We start from the raw sequence: 20,992 nt of genomic DNA on the forward strand, positions 1-20,992 counted from the left end.
AGTTAGGATTCCTATCACACAGGGGAAAACCCTGAAACTCTAGAGATGAAGTGATATTCCCAAAGCTAAAGAGGGATTAGTTAATGGAAATGCCAGGTTGGGTTGGACAGTATAAAGGAGCAAGGTCCTCCAGTAGAAGCACAACCTGAACTAAAGGTTATGGTATGTTTGGGGAAGGGGAGGGGTGAGGGAGTATGTGGGTAAGAAGGAGTCCTGGGATTCAGATTGGTTTTGTTGTCAGGAGGTAATCTGGTTTTTTTGAAGCAAAATCTTGAGTTTGTGGCTATCTACTGGCAAGTCCATGTCTTTTTCAACAAATGGAGCTTTATGAAGGAAATCTTCTCAAGCGTGAAAGAAAGTTAGAGTTGCAGCTGCCCTGAGTTTGAGACTGCAGGAATTTGGCTCCTTGGGGTATTGACTTTGAGGCAGAAGCCAGCCTTAGCAGAAAGACACCCAAGAAAGACTAGTGAACTGTCAAGAAAATAAGGAAGCCCACTACCCACATGAGTATTTTCCTTCTTTCCTTCCTTTTTTTCATAACCTCCTCTCTTCATCTTTCTTTAATTTGTGCATACTTGTAAAACATCAAATTAATCCGGCCTTCCATCTACTGGAATGTAACCTTAAGAAGGCATAGCACCGGTGTTTCTCTCGTTCACTGCTCTGTCCTCATGTCTACAACAGCCTGGCAGACTGTAGGCACATAATATATAATTGTGAAATGAATTTCTGTCCTTAAAAACAAAGCTCTCCTCCTGGTGGAAGGGGCAATGAAGAGAAGGGAAAACCCCTTTCAGTGGTATCATGGGCCAGTGCCATGTGGAGTACTGGTGACAGGGAATGTGGGCAGAGAGGATACCACGGATGCAGGCTGGGTATGGGACAATCAACATAAAGGGAAGAGACCCTGGAGTAAGGACTGAATCCCAAAGAGTAGAATTTGGCCCTGATTCTGCACGCCTCCATCTCAATTTAGAGGGAGCTTTAGAGAAGCTCCTGCCTCCAAAAGTGCAAAATTAGTGCCACGGAACCAGACGGACTCAAGCGAGAAAGAGACAGAAAGGCCCCAGAGCTCTGGGAGAGGGAGTGTAGAGTGAACAATCCCTGTGAAAGTGAAATGGCCGTTCATTTGAATGCAAATGCTATGTAAAAGCCTAAAGCCCCTTGACGTCAGCCCAGCCTTTGGGGGCCCATCTATACCGGGCTACCAGTCACCTGGAAACTGTCAGGGTAGGAAATGCCGATGGAGTAGTCTGAGGGGCGCAGAGGAGCGTGCAGCACAGCTACGGACTAACCTACTGATTACCTACTGCTTCTCAAAGTTGGGTTAGGGCCTTACAGGGACTTCAGGATGGCTTAGGGTGTTCCTTTCTCATACCCAAGCCACTATGTACAGAAGCTGCCTTTTGGAAAAAGAAGCGGCCATGTACTCGGGCACTCTCAGGAGCCCGGCGGGAGGTGGCACCGCTGAGGCTGGCGGCACTGGGAGCTGTGGGAGTCCGCTGCAAGCCTCCAACTTCGCAACGGCCCCAGCTTATGCGCACTACATGGGGTATCCCCATATGCCTGCTACGGATCTTCATGGGCCATCTCTGGGGGCCTGGGGCTCACCCTATAGTCCCCCTCGGGAAGACTGGAACGTCTACCCCGGGCCGTCCAGTACAATGGGCACGGTGCCCATGAACGACATGACCTCGAGCCCCGCCGCTTTCGGCTCGCCGGAATACAGCAACCCGGCCCCCGCAGGGGGTGGAAACAGCTGCAGCGGCCTGACGGGACCAGCCGGCGGATCACTGTTCCCAGTCGACGCCTGCACCGCCGACGCCAGTTCTCCCAGCAGAAGCCGCCACAGCCCCTATGCGTGGATGCGCAAGACCGTGCAGGTGACTGGTGAGTAATCGATTACAACGCTCTCACACCTTTCCTTCCTTCGCTTCTCTTCTACTTCTCTTGGCCTTCCGGCCCTCCTATTCCTCATACTTCTCCGGGACAGCTTAACTGAGGAGACCACCGTGTGGCTGACTGCTCAGGGCCCCAGCTCTTAGTTACTTCCCTCGCTTGTGCCTCTGCTCAAAGTAGAGTGTGGTGCTTGAAACTAAACCGACCCTAGGGGGCTTTTACACCATTTTCTGATCAGTCTGGGAAACAGCGGGTGGACAATGGGCATGCTGAGCCACAAGGACCAGGATCCAACCCCGCAGTTGCCCAGATGAGAAAATCGATGCATGAGGAAGATCAATGGGTGAATGAAGACAGGACAGACAGTGTATCCCGATGCTCAGTCACTGCTGCTTGCCGGTTCTATTTCAAACTTTCCCATCTCAACTTAGTTTCACGGAGCTTGGTTGGCAACAGACCCTCCAGTTTAGCCACGAAGTCCCCGATAGCAAAGCAGCCTCGTCACCCTGGACTCTCAAGGAAACTCCAGCTTCCTTCGCCCAAGCTGGCAAAGGCCAGCTGGATTCAAACTCAGTGCCTTCTTACAGCTTCTGCCAATGGAAGCGTGGAGACTGCGAAAAAGCTACAGCACGCCAGTGCGACATAATAAGCTTCTTAACCCTAACATCCCCTGGGAGTGCACGAATGTTAGCTCCAGCATTAGTAAGTGATTAAAGCTCTCATAACAGTCCTGGCAGGCATCTCTAGTGCCAGGGCTGGATTCAGGTTTGTCGCGGCACGTGGGAAGGCCCAGAGATCCCAGCCCAATGGCAACCCACGCTCCTACCAGCAAGCCGGTGGGCGGCTACTGGGAGTCAGGGGCGGGGAAGTGGGTGCTCTGCTTTAATCTTGGACAGGGGGTGGAGGAGGGAGGCGGGGAGATGTTTGTTTTCAGCTATAGTTGTTCTTTTATCACATTCTTATTATTCCAACCCATGGCTCCCTGTCATTAGAGAAAATTAGTAAAATTCGGCTCTATTACTTTCATCCCTCTGGGGAAGAAATGACATTTCAATAGCATTTGTCCACAATGATTATGCTTCTGCTCACAGTTCTGCAGTTTTTCTCCCCCTAAATAAAGCAAAAGCAGGAGGGTGGGAAGGGACCAACTTTTACAGTTAAGAGGACTCAGCCCAGAGGAAGCAGCAGCAGTTCCAATTGATTAGGACACTACTAGGATGGCAATTCCAACTTAAGAGTAGAGCTTAAATACTTAGCTTTAAAGTGTCTGGAAGTAAGTCTGCATATTGTTTTTTGAAATAAAAATGACTCGGCTGACTAAATAGAATAAAAAATAAAGTTAGAGTGGGTCTCTCCCAAGGTTGTTATTATATCTAATCTTAGGGTTGTAATTAACATGTATTCACTAAGCCCTAACCATCAACAAAAGATACAAAAGCCAGAAAAGTAGCTGCTCCCAGTGCAGGATTATGTTTTGAAACACTTTAAAAAAAGAAAGTCACTAGTATGTTGTTTGGAAGAGGGAACAAGGAAAGGAAGAGGACAAGATAAAATAAATTATCTTGAGTCATGAATTTTCTGTTTATGAGAGAAAATATGATGGGTTTCTCTGCTTAAAAGTCTTCCATTTGCATTTATCAGAGTCCCTCTCTTGGATAATTCTGGTGCCAGGAGAAGTTTAGAAATGGACTCTAAATGACTTATGGTATTTTATTCACTAAGTCTTCAAACCTGGTGGTACAATGCCACCTTCACAAGATTTTCTCCTTAATTTCTATGAGAAATTCTAAATTGAATGATTTTGGAACCCCTTTGACTTCTGGCAGCCTATCCTATAGATGAGGCTTTATTAAATTCAATCTTTGTTTCATTTTAATATTTTATCAAAGTACTTCTTTACTATATTCTTGTAGCCCAAGGCTCATATAGCAACAATTTAAGAATATGATGAAAAGAATGGACCCTTTCCCCAGAAAAATGCACAAAAGAACAAATGTGCGCATGCGCGCGCGCACACACACACACACACACACACACACACACACACACACACGTCATTTTGAAAATAATTTGGGGAGATTCATGAACCCACTGAAGCCCTTCCATAGATCTTGGGTTATGAAATCCACATGAAAATTAAACTGATCTCCTTTCTGTATCACTCTGAACTCAGACACCCATTTTTATGCTTAGCGCAAAGTGAGTGTTAAACAAGTATTTGTTAAATTAATGAATCAGTTAGATCCTCCTAAATTTTGTACTTCACTCTGTAGTATTATAGGACAACATTTGGCTGAGAAGAAAATAGATGAACTACAAAATGGAAGTAATCCCTCCTTGATTATGTAATCAAATGAAAGCTCTTTCCATCACTGAAGAATGTTTTAAATAGCCTTAAGTTAAAGAAAGAAAAATACACAATTTAGGGCACAATCAGAAAACATTTCATAGTCATTATAATCACATTTGATTTTTGAATGAGAAAGGGGACTGACATACGGAATAAATGACTGTCCACTAAATGATCTGATTTAAAAGTGAGCTATTTTCATTTCTACTTGGTTTTCTAAGTAGTCCGTTCCAATACACATCTCATTTTAAAAATTTTATGAAAAGGAACCTGACAGAAAGGTTCTGCAAAAAAGTTAAGTATTTTCATATTTTAAACATTATCAGTGCAGTACAGTTAGAAATCTTTTTTTTTTTTTTTTCTTTTCTTAGAGTTGTAGCTTTGGATGAGCATTGGCATGTGAAAACCTAAGCAGTGCTAGAGAGGGGATTTCTTTTAGTGGTGGGAAAGAAGAAGAGAGAAAGAAGTAACTTTGAATAATTCTGATTTACCCACTGGACAAAACACAAAAACACTGACGAAGTTATACTTTAAAGGTTTTATTCATTTAGGACACTTCAGAAAATGAGTTACTTAATAATTCCTGAAGCTTATTATCTTTCTTGGTTTTGCTCATTTCACTGCACAATTTTTATGAATGAATTTTGATGCAATTTTTAGCTAAAAGCAGCAAAAGATTAACATAAGATGGAAAGTGATGATGGTGTCAGTTGCACTCTGCTGCCTATAGAAAGAGATTGATTTTCATCAACTTTACCCTCATTGTCATCAATATCATAACCCGAGCTTTGGAGAGTGCTTTTCTGCCTAACAACACTTTCACAGCCAGTCTCTCAAATGAGCACATTTAGGGTGATGATAAGTCACCATATATAATGACATTTATTTGCAAACTCTGTGGGGATACTGTCTTCTAGGTAGTGGGAACTACAGAAGTTTGGGCAGGGGGAGGCAATGAAATCCCCACCACAGAGCTATGGAAGCAGCCCTGTTATATATTTTAAGGCTAGTTACTTTCCTAAATTAACTCACAATAGCGCCAGAGAAGGGGTTCCCTCACCCTCAGAAATATCTCCGAGAGAAGAGAATAACTTGAACAATAAATGCTGGTGTTCTTAGTGCTTTGTTGATGTTTTAGCATGGAAAAATAGCATTTAGCTCTACTAGAAAATGTCCAAAACCCATTCAACCAGATTTAATCATTTAAGGGCAAAGGCAATGAAAGAGGTAGAAAGAAGAAAATTTGGGAGGAGGGACACAAGAGGAGCATGAGGAAATGGGAATTCATTTCTCTTTGTTAACTGTGCAGTTAATATTTCCCCCTGATCTGTGTCTTCTTGAGGTTTGAGGTCTTATCTGTCAGATTGGGGCAACAGACACTTTTTAACACTTTGCATGGCTTTGATATGCAGCCGGGCTCTTCCTCATTACTCCTTTCTTCAGGGGTTATATTGCCGGAAAGGGTGAGGATTTTCATGGCAAATAAAGAGGCCTGGTCTTGACTTTATTGTCCTCAGAAGAAACTGCAAGAAGGGAATTTATGACCATTGGGGGTGGGGAAGGACTGCAACCCTCCATAGTTCTTGAAGTCTGGTTATATTTATTGATTATCAAAGAGTGGAAAACAGACACACACAGGTTGAATTTTAACTTCTGCCTCAAGTTAGAATTTAAACACTCCCTCACTTTGGGATTAGGAAGGGTTTAAGGAAACATCTCTTCAAAGATATATTTTGATTCTAAGATTTGAGGTTCTGGAAATAAATTAAACATCAACATTTTCATCATGACCTCAAATATACATTCTACCTTTGTGACAGACCAAATGCCAGACTCTTGATTTCCTAGATTCAGAAAACAAGCTCAAGTTTGTTTTCTGTATCTGTGAATCTGTTTCTATTTTGCATACACATTCACTGTATTAATTAGATTCTACACATAAATGATATATTGTATTTCTCTCTGACTTATTTCACTAAGCACAATATTCTCTTGGTCCATCCACATTGCTGCATATTAAACTAACACAATATTGTAAATCAACTATACTTCAATATACAAAAAAGAAAACCAGCTCAAAGTTTGGACCATTGAGATAGATTAACTGAATGGGGCTCATTGTTTTCCATTTTCAAGAGCGAAAGTTTTGTTTAGTTCATGAATTGTTCAGCCATTTAGTTTAATCCTAAAACATATCTCTGATCTAGAATTTGTTTCTACATTCACGTCCCCCCTTTTTTTCTTTTCTGGAGATGAAAGGGTGTCTGACATTTGTTTAGGGCTTGTAAATTCCAAACCAATTGGCTGGTGTTTCTGAATGTAAAGAGGGTTCAGGATAGGATCTGATGCTATGTAGCTCCTTTGTTAAGCTTGTGCTGCATCTTAACACCTCAATGGAGTTTAGGGAAACACTTTAAAGAAAGCTTTGTCTTACAGATCGCTCCCCAAAACTTCACATCAAAAACAACCAGGGAAGATCAGAAAGAGTTTGCCAAAAGCCATAGAGAAAAGGAGGAAGATCCTGGAGGGGGTTAGAAAAATTGAAAAGAAAGAGAAACTTCCTAATCACCTTTGGAAATTTGAAAGGAGGAATAAAACTCTATTTGAAGGAGAGCATAAGAAATTAGTTAAACGTTGTAACACAAAACAAATGTTTGTATATCCTTTCAAAGAATATTAGAATACTCATTTTATTATGCTTAAGTCAACACCCCCCTCCTTCCCCCACTCATTATCCACTTAGGAATAAAAACTTGTTTAACACTTCCCAAAAAACTATTTTTTCTATTAGGTAATAGGAGCTATCCTAGAATAGAATCAAAGTGACAAAAGATGTTTTCTTTTCTAGTTACTAACCAAATGAAATTGTCTCTAGAATATATATATAATTAGAATGTCAGGCTGAAAAGCAGCTTGCTTCACTTGGGCCATTCTAATGCTTCCTAGCATCTTTAAACTAGAAATAACATTTGGCACAATGGACTGGAAGTCAGAGGTATGTATTTGGATCCCTGCCCCTCAGCTCACTAGCACAAAGGCAGTTACTTACCTACACTAAAACTTAGGTTCCTTATCTGTAAAAGGGGGATAAGATACATTCTGCATAATTTGAAAGGGTAGGTGAGAGTTTCAATAGGAAACGGTATGAATGAACTGCATAAAATATAAAAGGAAGTTCATGTATAATGGATGTTGCTACTACTGCCAATGCCTTTCCCATATGTGAATGTGAAGGAAATGAAAACCAAGGCTTATGCGTTTGCTTTAAAATGCTTTGGTATAAGAGTATGTCAATGGTGGTGTGATAAGTGTGTTTATATATACGTATATAAATACATGTATTTTATTTACATTGTTTTGGTTGAAGGAATCATATGTATATATATGTAAAATAGCCACAGATGACAAACTACTTAATGGAGAAATGGGCTTATTATACATTTGGTTCAAAAAATGTACTTGTTTTATGTTTTAAAGCAATAGCTAAGGGTGGGAACAGTGGCTATGATTCCTCCAACCGAAACAATCTCAAAAGAAGCAAAATATGATTAAATTCACTGCTTTCTCCCCTAACAGGGAAAACCAGGACAAAAGAAAAGTATCGTGTGGTTTACACAGATCATCAAAGGTTGGAGCTGGAGAAGGAATTCCACTGCAATAGATACATCACCATTCGGAGAAAATCAGAGCTGGCAGTCAACTTAGGCCTTTCTGAGAGACAGGTACACCAGAAGTACATCCAACATGTTTCATATAATTATTTTAATAGACTGAAGTTTTAGGGAAGTCTGTAAGCAGGAATGGAAGCAAAACAGAAAACCAAACCATTCTCCAAGCCCTCCTAAAGTCATCCTACTGGACCTCCTAGTTTAGTATCATTGGTTGGTGGGTTTATTAATAACTGAATGGTGGGCACTATGTAGATGTGGAAACAAGGGGCAGGGACATGTGGGGTGGAAAAGGATTAAAACTCCCATTGATCAATTGATCAACCAGGTCAAAACCTTGATGTGGTTCCCAAGTAGTCACAAACAATGTGTGAAATGAAAATTTCTCAGTCATGGCAATTATCTGGTTCATATAAGTCAAATTATAACAGTAACTGAACACCGACAGTGCTCCCTAAAGCAAGTTTTTTCTATTACTCAGGGTAAGAGATTTAATTTTATGTGGCCTATGTAATCCTATGATTCCTGTCTCAAATTTAGCTTACTGTGGATACTCAGCAAAGATTAAATCACAACAAGGATCAGTGGTTTCCATTCACCCAGATTTTGACATTACATAACTACCTAATGTTTTTTCACTTAGGTTTAGGAGTAATCCCAAAATCACAGAATTCTAGAACTATAAAGTCTATTAATGTAATTGCCCTATATGAAGGTACATTGGTATCACAGAAAGAGACATTGTATTTTACACCCTTGTTCATCCAGTTGTTTCATTATTCTTACTTCTTTTAAAGACAGATTGTAATCACCTTTGCTATTTAAAACCCTCCCTTTTTAATCACCATGCCTCAGCACCTGCCATTCTATCATTATTTATTTCTACCTGCACAACACACATGTTGGTTGAGGTATAAAGAGCACTGCATTTAGAGTCTAAGGCCCTGAACTTGATTTCAGTTTCATCTCATGCAAGATATTTTCCCTCTTTGAGTCTCAGCATTTTTTTAACCTGTTGTTACATAGGCATATTTCACAAGGTCATTGTGAGGCTTAATTAAGTGATGCATGTCAAAGGGCTTTGTAAATACTAAAGTCTTTGAACGATATCAGCAATGACAATGAAAAGTGCATTCGGTATGTTGCTCCATTAAATCCAAAGTATTTTTTGTTTCAGGTGAAAATCTGGTTTCAGAATCGCAGAGCCAAGGAGAGGAAGATGATCAAAAAGAAAATATCTCAGTTTGAGAACAGTGGAGGCTCAGTGCAAAGTGACTCTGGCTCCATCAGCCCTGGGGAACTACCTAACACTTTTTTCACCACACCATCTGCTGTCCGTGGATTTCAGCCTATTGAGATACAGCAGGTCATAGTTTCTGAATGAAAGAAAGGCAAAGAGAAATGGAAGTTGCCCTTTCTTTAGCGCTGTCTTTTTAGTCTCTAAGATATCAGCAGAGGAGTTAGAACATTATGTAATTCCTTATAAAGCAGTATTCAGAACTGCCATGGGTTGAAGATAATTCAGGGGTCACTTACTGTTAGAAACTATCCCCAGAAAACTACTGTGTGCTATGTCATGTCAGTTACTCAGAGAGCTTGGTGGTAAGCTGTATAATTAAAAGCTACTATCACAAGCCCTTGCAGTTCTATTCACAATTTCAGAAATTTGCTTGTGAACAGACTGTAAAAACAGTTCTGTCAGGATACACATTTGTGTATGTGTACTTGTGTTTGTCATTTGATGCTGGAAGTGTCTTTTGATGCTATTTTTAGGGGGCGAGGAAAAGGTAAGCAGAAATTTATCTATCTCTAGCTACCTTTTCAAGTGTCTAATTTCAAAAGCTAACAGTATTTTTATAATAGGACAAATGTTTTAAAAATCATCAGAAGGTGATTCTGAATCCATTGTCAGTTGTTAATAAAAATGATAAATTAAAAGAAACACTTTCGTCCCTTGATCATATTTGTCTGTCATCAATTATCTTATATCCAAACTTCCAATCTGTAGCTTCAATTTCAAATCTTCCCAAAACAGTGAAATCAGACTAGAACAATGCAGACCAGCTTGGCTGAGTCATTAGAAAGATCAGATCTCCAACACATATAATAACCCTTCCCTTTTCTGTCTCTCCACTCCATTTACTGTCATAGTGTGAAAGGGAAGTCAGATTTAACATGAGCACAAGGACACTGTATGTTCTTAGCCTCTCTCATTGCCATCACCTTCAGCTGTTCAATGTCAATGCAGTGTGGCCCAAGAAGCTGCAGTTTACAGGTTACAAATACACAACTTGGGCTGCAGTAAGCAGAGTTTTCTGGAGATTGTGGTGTTGGTCCAGTTTACAGTTTGAATGCCAAAGTGGCCAGGGTTCCTGGGTGGTACAGTGGGTTAAGGATCTTGCATTTTCACTGCTACTGTACAGGTTCCACCTCTGGCCCAAGAACTTTCACATGCCTCAGGTGCAGCCAGATAAAAAAATCTAAACACATATTAACAAAAAAAAAAGAGAGAAGAGGAGTTTCCACTGTGGCTCAGTGGGTTAAGGACTGAGTAGTATACATGAGGATGAGGATTCGATCCCTGGCCTCTCAGTTGATTAAGGATCATTCATTGCTGCAAGTTGTGGCATAGGTCGCAAATGTGGCTCAGATCTGGCATTGCTGTGGCTGTGGTGTAGGCTGGCAGCTGCAGCTCTGATTCAATCCCTAGCCCAGGAACTTCCATATGCCCCCAGGTGCAACTCTAAAAAGAAAAGAAATATAATAACAATAAAACAAAAAAAATTGGAGTTCCTTGGTGGCTCAGTGGGTTAAGGATCTGGCATTGTCACTGCTGTGGCTTGGGTCATTGCTGTGACATGGGTTTGATCCCTGACCCAAGAACTTCTGCATGCCAGAGGCATGGCCAAAAAAATAAATAAATAAAAAATAAAGCAGCCACAGGCTGAACTCTGAACCATTTTAAATTGAGAGGGTTTAAAAGAATATTTGATTAAAGTAGGATAACAATCAGAGCACAATTTTCCTTTCCTTTTCAAAACACATCTTTGAAATTCTTAAGAAAATAGAATCTTGATCATAACTGTCTATCAATCATCTTAGGGTTAGGAGTAAAAAATTTATCCTCCCTCTCCTTATGAAAATCTCAGAAAGGGTGTCTATTCTACCTCACTGCCCCCAATAAATATGGGGTGGATTACATAGCATCTTAACTGGCTGACAAGCCATCTGGAGTGCTGGATATAGAAAAACATTAAAATGTCTTTCCAATCTAGTAAAGAGAAGGTGGGAATTGTAAGGATGAGGGAGCTAACTTCCAAAGTTCCAAAAGTACACGCAGAAGTTCTCTTCCTCAACCCAAACACACACACCCCAACAAAGGTATGCCTTTGGCTATAGTAGTTGTATTTCCTTGTGGGTTATTTTCTCCTGCTGTGAACTTTTTGTTCCACAGAGAATAAACATTTCTCTATTTATAGATTCTAATTCTCTGGAACCTGCTAGCAGAACAACAATAGAGAGCTTTTGTTCTTAATAGTATATTGCAGCCACTTCCTCTAAGAAAACATGTTGATTCTTTCTCTGAGACCTGAGAAAAATATACACCCCATGCTTTTATGGTTATTTTATGGTGGTGTGTGTTGGAAGTAGGTAGAGAAAAGAAGGTTAAACGCAAAAACTCAAGTAAGTTTGCATTCAAAGTAGGTTTCAATAAAGAATTTTTTTCTCGTGGGGGGAAGAGTCATGAATAAAGACAAGCCAAATAACACAGTGTTCAGCTAAGATAGTGAGATTTTCTACTTTTCATTACTTTTCAGATTTATGGTGTTTTATATATAATAGAAGTTTTCTTACGAAACAAATCTTTCTTTAGTTTATTTTACTTCATCTGTGAAATCCTGCTTGCAATTTACAGAAATGTTTCAATCTCCTATTTCCTCACTTAAGGCCCTTGGTCTAGTCTTAGAGTTGTTCATGTTCAGCTGGAAAGAAAAGACTTTGGGAGGGCTTGACTTCTTTTTAAAGGAGGAAGAAAGCAAGGCCCAAGGGAAGTTTTCTACTCTTGACTCAGATCCAGAGAATTTTTCTGCGTTGGAACATTTTAACATTACCAAACTAAGTCAAGAAGAGCAGGAAGAGCCAGCAAGGGAGTTGGGTTGTTGGAAGGAGCGATATATTATAACAGAGTATGAAGAACATGTTGTGAGGTGGTAGACATGTTTATTATCTTAATTCTGGTGATGGTTTCATGGGTGTATACATATGTCAAAAAATCAACTTTTATGTTTCAAAAACATGCAGTCTTATATGCCAGCTATGCCTTAAGAAAGCTACAAATAAACACAGCAGAGTGGTTGCAACTCTAACAACAATGCATAAGGGAGGAACTCACTAGAGGAGTTAGTATATGGAGATAGTCACCTTAGATAATTTAGATTCAGCCCCCAGGTGAGGATCACTTTCTTTTGTATTCATGTCTTAGTGTGCTATTAAGGAGGGACACCAATAATTGATCATCAGTGAGTATCTCATAAAATGACGGATTCAGAAGATAGGGAGAGACCAAGGTATGTTGGCATTGAATCTTGTAGTACCAATGCAAAGCAAGGACCAATATTGCGAATTGGTAGTAAAAGTAGCTATTCACATCTTACAGAAAAAGAAACACTGGTCAAAGGCATGGTCAAGATGGCAGAGTAGAAAGACCCTGAGCTTACTTCCCTCCCACAAACACATCAAAATCACAAATAAAAACTCTAAGAATAGCATGAAGACTAGCAAAGCAGCTCTTCTACAACCAAGGCTGTAAACAAAGATCCATAGTCAACCTAGTAGGAAGGGAGAAGTGATCTAGTCAGGACCCACATCCCTAGCTGATGACCCAGAAGAAAAGGATTACATCAGAGGCTCAGGAATCCTCTCTTGAGAGAAGGTGGTAAGAGCTACATATTAGGCACCCCAGCCCTAGGGTCTAACACTGGGAAATCAAGCTCCCTTATTTGGTTTTAAAAATCAGGAAGGTATAACCAAGGGATATAAGAAACTGAAACACCACTCTTTTTTCCTTTTTATGGCCATGCCTGAAGCATATGGAAGTTTCCCAGGGGTCAAATTGGAGTTGTAGCTGCAACCTAGCCACAGCCATGGAAAAACCAGATCTGAGCTGCATCTATAACCTATGCTTCAGCTTACAACAATGCTGGATCCTTAACCCACTGAGCCAAGCCAAGGATTGAACTCACAGCATAACAGAGAAAACATTGTGTCTTTAACCTGCTGAGCCACAATGAGAACTCCCCAAACTCCACTCTTAAAAAGTACACACAAAAGACCTGCTTACCCCCAGTCCCAGCATGGAGGCAGTAGACTGAAAAACTGCCTGGTGCCCTGGCCAGCCTGCCAGGACTGTCTCAGCATGACCCATAGCTTACACTAGTCTACTCCTTCAGCCCCTCCTGCTTTGGCACTGCTCCCTCCAAAGATGGAGGCCTCATGTACTCACTGGGGAAGGAGCAGAGTCATCTCAGTAGTGTGGCTCCAACCCCTATGGCCACAACACTGCCTCTAATAAAGACACGCATACCAAGAAAATAAGTGGAACAAGCTCAGAAGTGCGGCTCCAAGCCCCCAGGCCCCAGCTGTACCCTCAACCAAGGTGGAGACTTTCATCACACCAAGGCTCTTCCTCCAGCCACTCAGGCCCCAGTCACAGCTCCAATAGGGTAATGACCACTGTTGAGCCTAGGAGAATCCCCAACTCACACCTGGCTCTGTCTTTAGCCCCTCTGATTCCAGCCCTATCTCCCACAAAGGCCAGTGTACAGAGAGATGTAGCCCAGGCTTACTTCAAATTCATCTCTCCCATTAAGCCACTAGGCACAAAAAAAAAAAAAAAAAAAAAAAAAAAAAAAAAAAAAAACCTGCATAGGAAGACCCTGCACAAAGACACAACTTCAAGACCAGAATAGGTAACTATTGCACGTAATTTCATAGAGACATAGAGAATGTTAAATAAAATGAGAAAATAGGGGAACAGGTTTCAAATGAAAGAACAAGACAAAAGCTCAGGGAAAACCCTAATTTAACAGAGAAAAATAATTTACCTGAAAAAGACTTCAAAGTTATAATAATAAAAATGCTAACTGAACTTAGGAAAAGAATAGGTGAACACAGAGAGAACATTAACAAAGAACTATAAAATATAAAAAAAAAATGAAAGCTGAAGAATGCAATAACTGAAAAGAAAAATACACAAGAAGGAATTAACAGCAGATTAGGTGATACAGGCAAACATAAGTGATCCAAAAGATAGAAAAGTGGAAATCACCCAGTCAGATCAGCAAAAAAGAAAAACAAATATAAAAAATAAGGATAGTTTAAGGGATATCTGGGACAGCATCAAGCATACTAGCATTCACATGATAAGGGTACCAGAAAAGAGAAAGAGGCAGAAATTGTAGTTGATGAAATTATGGCTGAAAACTTCTTGAACCTAAAGAAGGAAACAGAAATCTAGGTACAGGAAAAAAAGAAAGATCCAAATAAGATGAACACAAAGAGACCCACAAGATATATCACAATTAAAGTGGCAAAAGTTAAAGACAGAATTTTTAAAGCATCAAAAGAAAAAAAGTAGTCACATACAAAGGAACCTTCACAAGGCTACCAGCTGATTTTCCTGCAGGAAGTTTGCAGGCAGGAAGGGAGTACCATGATATATTTAAAGTGCTGAAAGGGAGAAGCCTGTAAACTAGGATACTCTAGCCAGCAGAGTTACCATTCAGAATTGAAGGAGAAATAAAGAGCTTCTCAGATAGGCAAAAACTAAATGCATTCATTAATTGTTGGAGACCACTGAAATTGCTGAACTATGCAGTAAACAAATTTGGTGCACGTGCAAAAGCACACCCACTGAGACAGCTTTATCATTAACTGCACCTGATTTTGCTCATTAACTTATGTCACTTTCCCTAATAAAACACCAATGCCTGGACAAAAAGAAGAAAAAATCAGAAGTAGATCAACTATCCCAAGATTGTCACACCTGATTTGTATGGTTATTTGTTTTACTTCTGATTTACCCTGGTGGGTTTCTGCCCTCCAAGGCTCTTATTATTGATGTTACTAGGTGGGATCCCCCACACCTGGCCAGTTAATAACCTGTTCTGACCCAGGCCATAAATGTTTTTTTCTAATGTTACTCAAGCTCAATTAGCAACAAGTGAGACTTTAGCCAATAGCTATAACTTTGCCAGACTATATTAATTTAAAAGACTCCTTTATTTTGGGAACAATTAAACTAGGGATAACCATCCTAACAACACTAGGAAATTGGGCTGAATGAACAAAGCCAGTATATAATTTCCTTTGAAGATAAGAAACGACTAAGCCAGCTGAATGGGGTGAAAGCTCTTCACTTAAATTTTTGTTTGACTTTATTAATACTGTTATCTATATTTTATTAACTGTTTTCACAAAATTGCTATTTCTTGCGTTGCCAAATTTGTAACTGAGTCTCTGATAAAATGATATACAGTTCCATATGAGGTCAGTGATCTCTAAATATGGGAAAATGCAACAAGAGGGAATATTTTCCTGGACCATAATAGATGAGAAAGATAGTTGGTCCAGAGACTTTTGGCTGCTGTTAATAAGGCCTAGTTCAGCAATAGCACATTGAGTTGCCTCTCAGCGAAATCTTTGCCAGATCTAGGAATATTCATTCCTAGCACCATGGGATGAAATGATCAAGAAATGCCTCTTGAAACTATGATTGAATTTATGACAATGGGGAAACACTGTGAACTGAAGTTTGGCACTTGGCATTAGCCTTTACATGGAGTAAAACACGGGCCACTGCAGCTGCCAGCCCACGGCACCCCCTGAGCAGAGCTCAATATGGAGATGGAAAAACTGACAGAACAGGCCCTCAGATATTTTGGTCTCAGGTAAGGATTTTTTAGACCCAAATGCTTGCATTTTCTCATATCTAGAAAAACAAATCATTAACAGTGGCATCTGCATTGGCCATTAAAAAAAAAAAAAACAAGAGGCAGAATAGAGTAGCTGTGGGTCAGACATCCAAGGTAATACTAGAAAATATTATGGGAGTAATTTTAGACAAGTCTTTGTATTGCTAAGAACTTAGGGAAGGTTTATGTGCCCTGTCAGACTTGATGCCGCCAGCTGTTCTCAAAGTAGCATCACCTGGCAGTTGCAATCTTACCTTTTCAAGGTCTCCTTCTAACAACAAAAAGGAGACAACATGTATAAGGACCAATAGCTCCTGTTATTTATGTCTTAATACCACATCTAACATTAAAACCTACTTAGGTAAAACTACACTCCTCCTTCAACAGTACTGGTTTCAACCTAAATTCCAAACCTCTGTTTAATCTTATTTTTCTTTTCTTCCCAATCTCTATAGTAGGGTTTTGCTCTTCCCAATCTCTATAGTAGGATTTTTATTTTCTTCCCAATCTCTATAGTAGGAACCTACCATATACAGCCACCCAGTACTTGTCACCCCTACCCAGCATGAGGTAGCTACAAAAGAGAGGATCATCGCCCCATACCATATTTTAAAAAGAGGGCTGGAAAAATAGATTCCCAGGAGGATGGAGACAGACCTCCATCCCCTGAATGTGACTGTTCAACTTGGAGACCTGATGTGGGCATGGTCTGAAGAATTGGATTGATCCATAGAAACCAGGTGAATGCTCTGCAATCAAAATTTACTAGAACTGCTCTTATGTAACAAATAAATAAAAAAGGGGGAGATGTTGGAGACCATTGAAACTGCTGAATGATGCAGTAAACAAATTTGGCGCATGTGCCAAAATAGCTTTATCATTAACTGCACCTGATTTTGCACATTAACCTACATCACCTTCCCTAATAAAAGGCTCAAGGGCTAAAACCTAAGTGCCTTTGTTTTGCAGAACAGAGTGCCTCCTTGTCCCCCACTTTTCTAAATGTAAGAGTCTTCTGTGCTTTGTTATGCTGTGCTGTCCCTCTTCAGGATCTCCCATTGCTCGGCAGCACTGGATGCAGCAATTAATATTAAACTAATCTTATAAGAAGTATTAAAGTATCTTCTTTTAAGTGGAAAAGAGAAGGCTACAATAAGAAATAGGAAATTAAAGGAAAAGAAAAATTTTACAGGTAAAGGAAAACATGTAGTAAGTACTGTGGATCAACCACTTAAAAAGCTACCACAAAGGTTAAAAGACAAAAATTGCAAATTCAAACATAACTACAATAAACAATGAATATGTAAAATATGACATCAAAAACACAAAACATTGGGGAAGGGAGTAAAAGATGCAGATCTTTTAGAATGCATTTGAACTGAAATGGCTATCCATTGAAAACAAGTAAATATACAATAACCATATGAATTCCATGATAATCATAAATCAAAAACATACATTAGAGGAGTTCCTATTGGGCCCAGAGGGTTAAGAACCCAACATAGTGTCCATGAGGATGTGGGTTTGATCCCTGGCCTTGTTCCAGTGGGTTAAGGATCCTGTGTTCCTGCAAGCTGCCACATAGTTTGCAGATACAGCTTGAATCTGGTGTTGCCATGGCTATCGCATAGGCTGGAAGCTGCAGCTCTGATTCATCCCCTAGCCTGAGAACTTCCATATGCCATAGGTGTGGCTCTAAAGATTAAAAAATTACATTAGATACACCAAAATTAGTGAAAAATGAACCCAAACACAACACTAAAGACAATCATCAAGCCACAAGGAAAGAAAGGAAATGAAAAATGACAGGAACTGCAAAACAAATAAAAAACAAGTAACGAAATTGCAATAAGTACATACATACCAATAATCACTTTAAATGTCAACAGACTAAATGCTCCAATCAAAAATATAGGGTGACTAAAAGTGAGGAGATAGAAAAAGATATTCCTTATAAATGGAAATGAAAAGAAAGCTATGTTAGCAAAACTAATGTTGCAGAAAGTAGACTATAAAATAAATTCTGTAATAATGACAAAGAAGGGCATTATATAATGATAAAAGGATCAACAAAATAAAAAACCATCAACAAAAGGATATAATAATCATAAACTTATATGCACCTAATAAAGGAGCACCTAAATTAAAACAAATATTAAAAGATATAAATGGAGAGATTGACAATAATACAACACTATCAGGGGAATTTAACACCCCATTTACATCAATGGACAGATCATCTAGACAAAAAGTTAATAAGGAAAAATTGGCCTTAAATAACACATTAGACTACTTACACTTAAAAGAAACTTACAGAACATTTCATCCAAACCCAGCAGAGTACACAATCATTTCAAGTGCACATGAAGTGTTCTCCAGAACAGATTATATACTAGGCCACAAAATAAGTCTCAACAAATTCAAGAGGATAGAAAATATATCAAGCATCTCTTCCAACCATAATGGTATGAAAATAGAAAAAAATACAGGAAGAAATAAGGAAAAATGCAAGCATTGTTTAGATGAAACAACATGATACTAAAAAACCAATGGGTCAATGGAGAAGTCAAAGAGGAAATCAGAAAATACCTTGAGAAAAATGGAAATAAAAACACAACTTTCCAAAATTTGGATGTAACAAATGAAGTACTAAAAGGGAAGTTTATAGTGATAAAGGCCTAAGTCAAGAAACAAGAAATATCTCAAATAAACACCTAACCTACCATCTAAAGAATTTAGAAAAAGAACAAACAAAATCCAAAATCAGCAAAAAGAAGGAAATAATAATGATCAGAAAAAAATAAATAGAATAGAGAGAAAAAATAATAAAGATCAAAGAAACCAAGAGCTGGTTTTTTGCAAAGATAATGGATAAACCTCTAGCTAGGCTTACTAAGAAAAAAGTGAAAGGACATAGGTAAACAAAATTAGAAGTGAAAGAGAAATTACAGAAATATAAACTCTCAGAGTACTAATAACAGTTATACTCCAAAACTTTGGACCTAGAAAAAAATGGAAAAATTCCTAGAAACATACACTCTTCCAAGACTGAATCAGGAAGAAACAAATATTCTGAAGAGACAGATACTAATATGGAAATTGAATAAGTAATAAATAGGCTCCTAAAAAACAAAAGTCCAGTACAGACAGCTTCACAGGGAAATCTACCAGATACATAAAGAAGAGTAAATACCAATCCTTCTCAAACTATTTCCCCAAACTGAGGATGAGGGAATATTCCCAAACTCATTCTATTAGGCCTGTTTTACCCTGATACCAAAACCAGACAGACACTTAAAAAAAAAAAAAAAAAAAAAGCAGAGAGAAAAGGTAGTTCCTGTTGTGGCTCAGTGGGTTAAGAACCCAACATAGTATCCATAAGGATGCTGGTTCAATCCCTGGCCTTTCCCAGTGGGTTAAGAATCTGGCATTGCCACAAACTGTGATGTAGGTCAGATCTGAGCAGATGTGTCTCGGATCCCACATTGATCCATATATGACAAACCCCTAGCAAACATGACTGTGGCGTAATCTGGCAGCTACAGTTCCAATTCAACACCTAGCCTGGGAACTTCCGTATGCCACAGGTGCAGCCCTAAAAAGAAAAAAAAAAAGAGAGAAAAAAATTACAGGCCAATATAGATGGAAAAAATCATCAAAATATCAGTAAACAAAATAAAAAGTACATTAAAAGGATCATACACCATGATCAGGTTTGAATTTATTCCAGGGATGCAAGAATGATTCAATATTCATAAATGAATAATGTGATACACCACATTAACAAATGAAGGATAAAAATCACATCATCTCAATAGATCCAGGAAAAACATTTGACAAAATTCAACATCCATTTATAATAAAAACTCTCAACAAAGTGGGTATCGAAGGAATATATCTCAACTTAATGAAGGCCATATATGACAAACCCACAGCAAACATCATACTCAACTCTGAAAAGCTTAAAATTATTCCTCTATGATTAGGAACAAGAAAAAAATCCCCACTATCATCATTTCTATTTAACGTAGTATTGGAAGTCCTAGCCACAGTAATCAGAGAAGAAAAGGAATCAGAAGGCATCAAAGTTGGAAGATGTAAAATTGTCACTATTTGCAGATGACATGTTATATATACAAAGGCCAGCTAAAAATGGATCATTTGAAAATTCCTCTCTAAAGCAGAAATGAATCCCCAAAAAGGATACCACAAAATAATAAACACGAATTACTTGGACTTTATAAGTTTTTATTTGCACTAGTGCACACATTTCTGATTTTACCCTATGGTTGAGGGAAGCAGCAAGTCAAATGCTTTCTGGAGAAAAGGGAAAAAATTCTTTCTACTCTTTGTTGAGTATAGCCTGTTCTTTTCATTGGCTAGCCTGAAGAAAGAAAAGTAGAGGTAAAATAGAGCCCAGAATGGGTTGAATGATGGCCCCTCAAAATATATATCCACTTCTTAACATTGAAAACTTCTGAATAATAATACCTTATATAACAAAAGAGTAGATATTTTCTTATGTGACAAAAATGAAATTAGATGAATGAACTTCGGAAGATCTTACCCTGAATTGACTGGGTAGAACCTAAATGCAACCATGTGCTTCTTTACAAGATAGAGGTAGAGGCAGATTTCTAAAATGTCTTAGTTGGTTTGTCCTATTGTTGAAAAAAATACCACAGACTGAGTGGCTTATAAATGACAGAAATTTATTTTATGTCACAGTTCTGAAGACTAGAAGACCAGAAGACCATGATATTTTTATTATCCCCATGGTTTTGTTTTTTCCTGAATGTCATAAATATGGAATCACACAGTATTAGGCCTTATATATCCTTCTTTTGCTTAGTAATATGCATTGTTTCCTCCATGTCTTTTCATTGCTTGATAGCTTATTCTGTTTTAGCACTGTCTGGATATTCTGCTTTCTGATTGTAACAGAGCTGTATACATTCTGCCTACTGAAATACATCTTAGTTGCTTCCCAGTTTGGGCAATTATGAATAAAGCTCTTATAAACATGCATGTAAAGGGTTTTGTATGGACATAAATTTGCAGGATCTTCTGGCAAGTGTAGGTATAGTTTTGTAAGAAACTGC

General features: G+C 38.9%; 1 protein-coding gene across 1 annotated transcript; it reads left to right on the forward strand.

The window, feature by feature from the left end:
• The first annotated feature begins 1,388 nt into the window (after positions 1-1,388).
• Positions 1,389-9,774, forward strand: CDX4 (caudal type homeobox 4). The gene is made up of 3 exons (XM_003360369.4): positions 1,389-1,890; positions 7,826-7,971; positions 9,095-9,774. Exons 1-3 carry the CDS (start codon positions 1,389-1,391, stop codon positions 9,299-9,301), a joined length of 855 nt encoding a protein of 284 aa, XP_003360417.1. The 3' UTR covers positions 9,302-9,774.
• Positions 9,775-20,992: the final 11,218 nt, after the last annotated feature.

This window comes from Sus scrofa, chromosome X (genome assembly GCF_054392235.1).
Source record: "Sus scrofa isolate SSC_HxYL_T2T_F1_AM1 chromosome X, Sscrofa_HxYL_maternal_Yorkshire_Landrace_v2.0, whole genome shotgun sequence".
In the NCBI taxonomy this organism is placed as follows: domain Eukaryota; kingdom Metazoa; phylum Chordata; class Mammalia; order Artiodactyla; family Suidae; genus Sus; species Sus scrofa.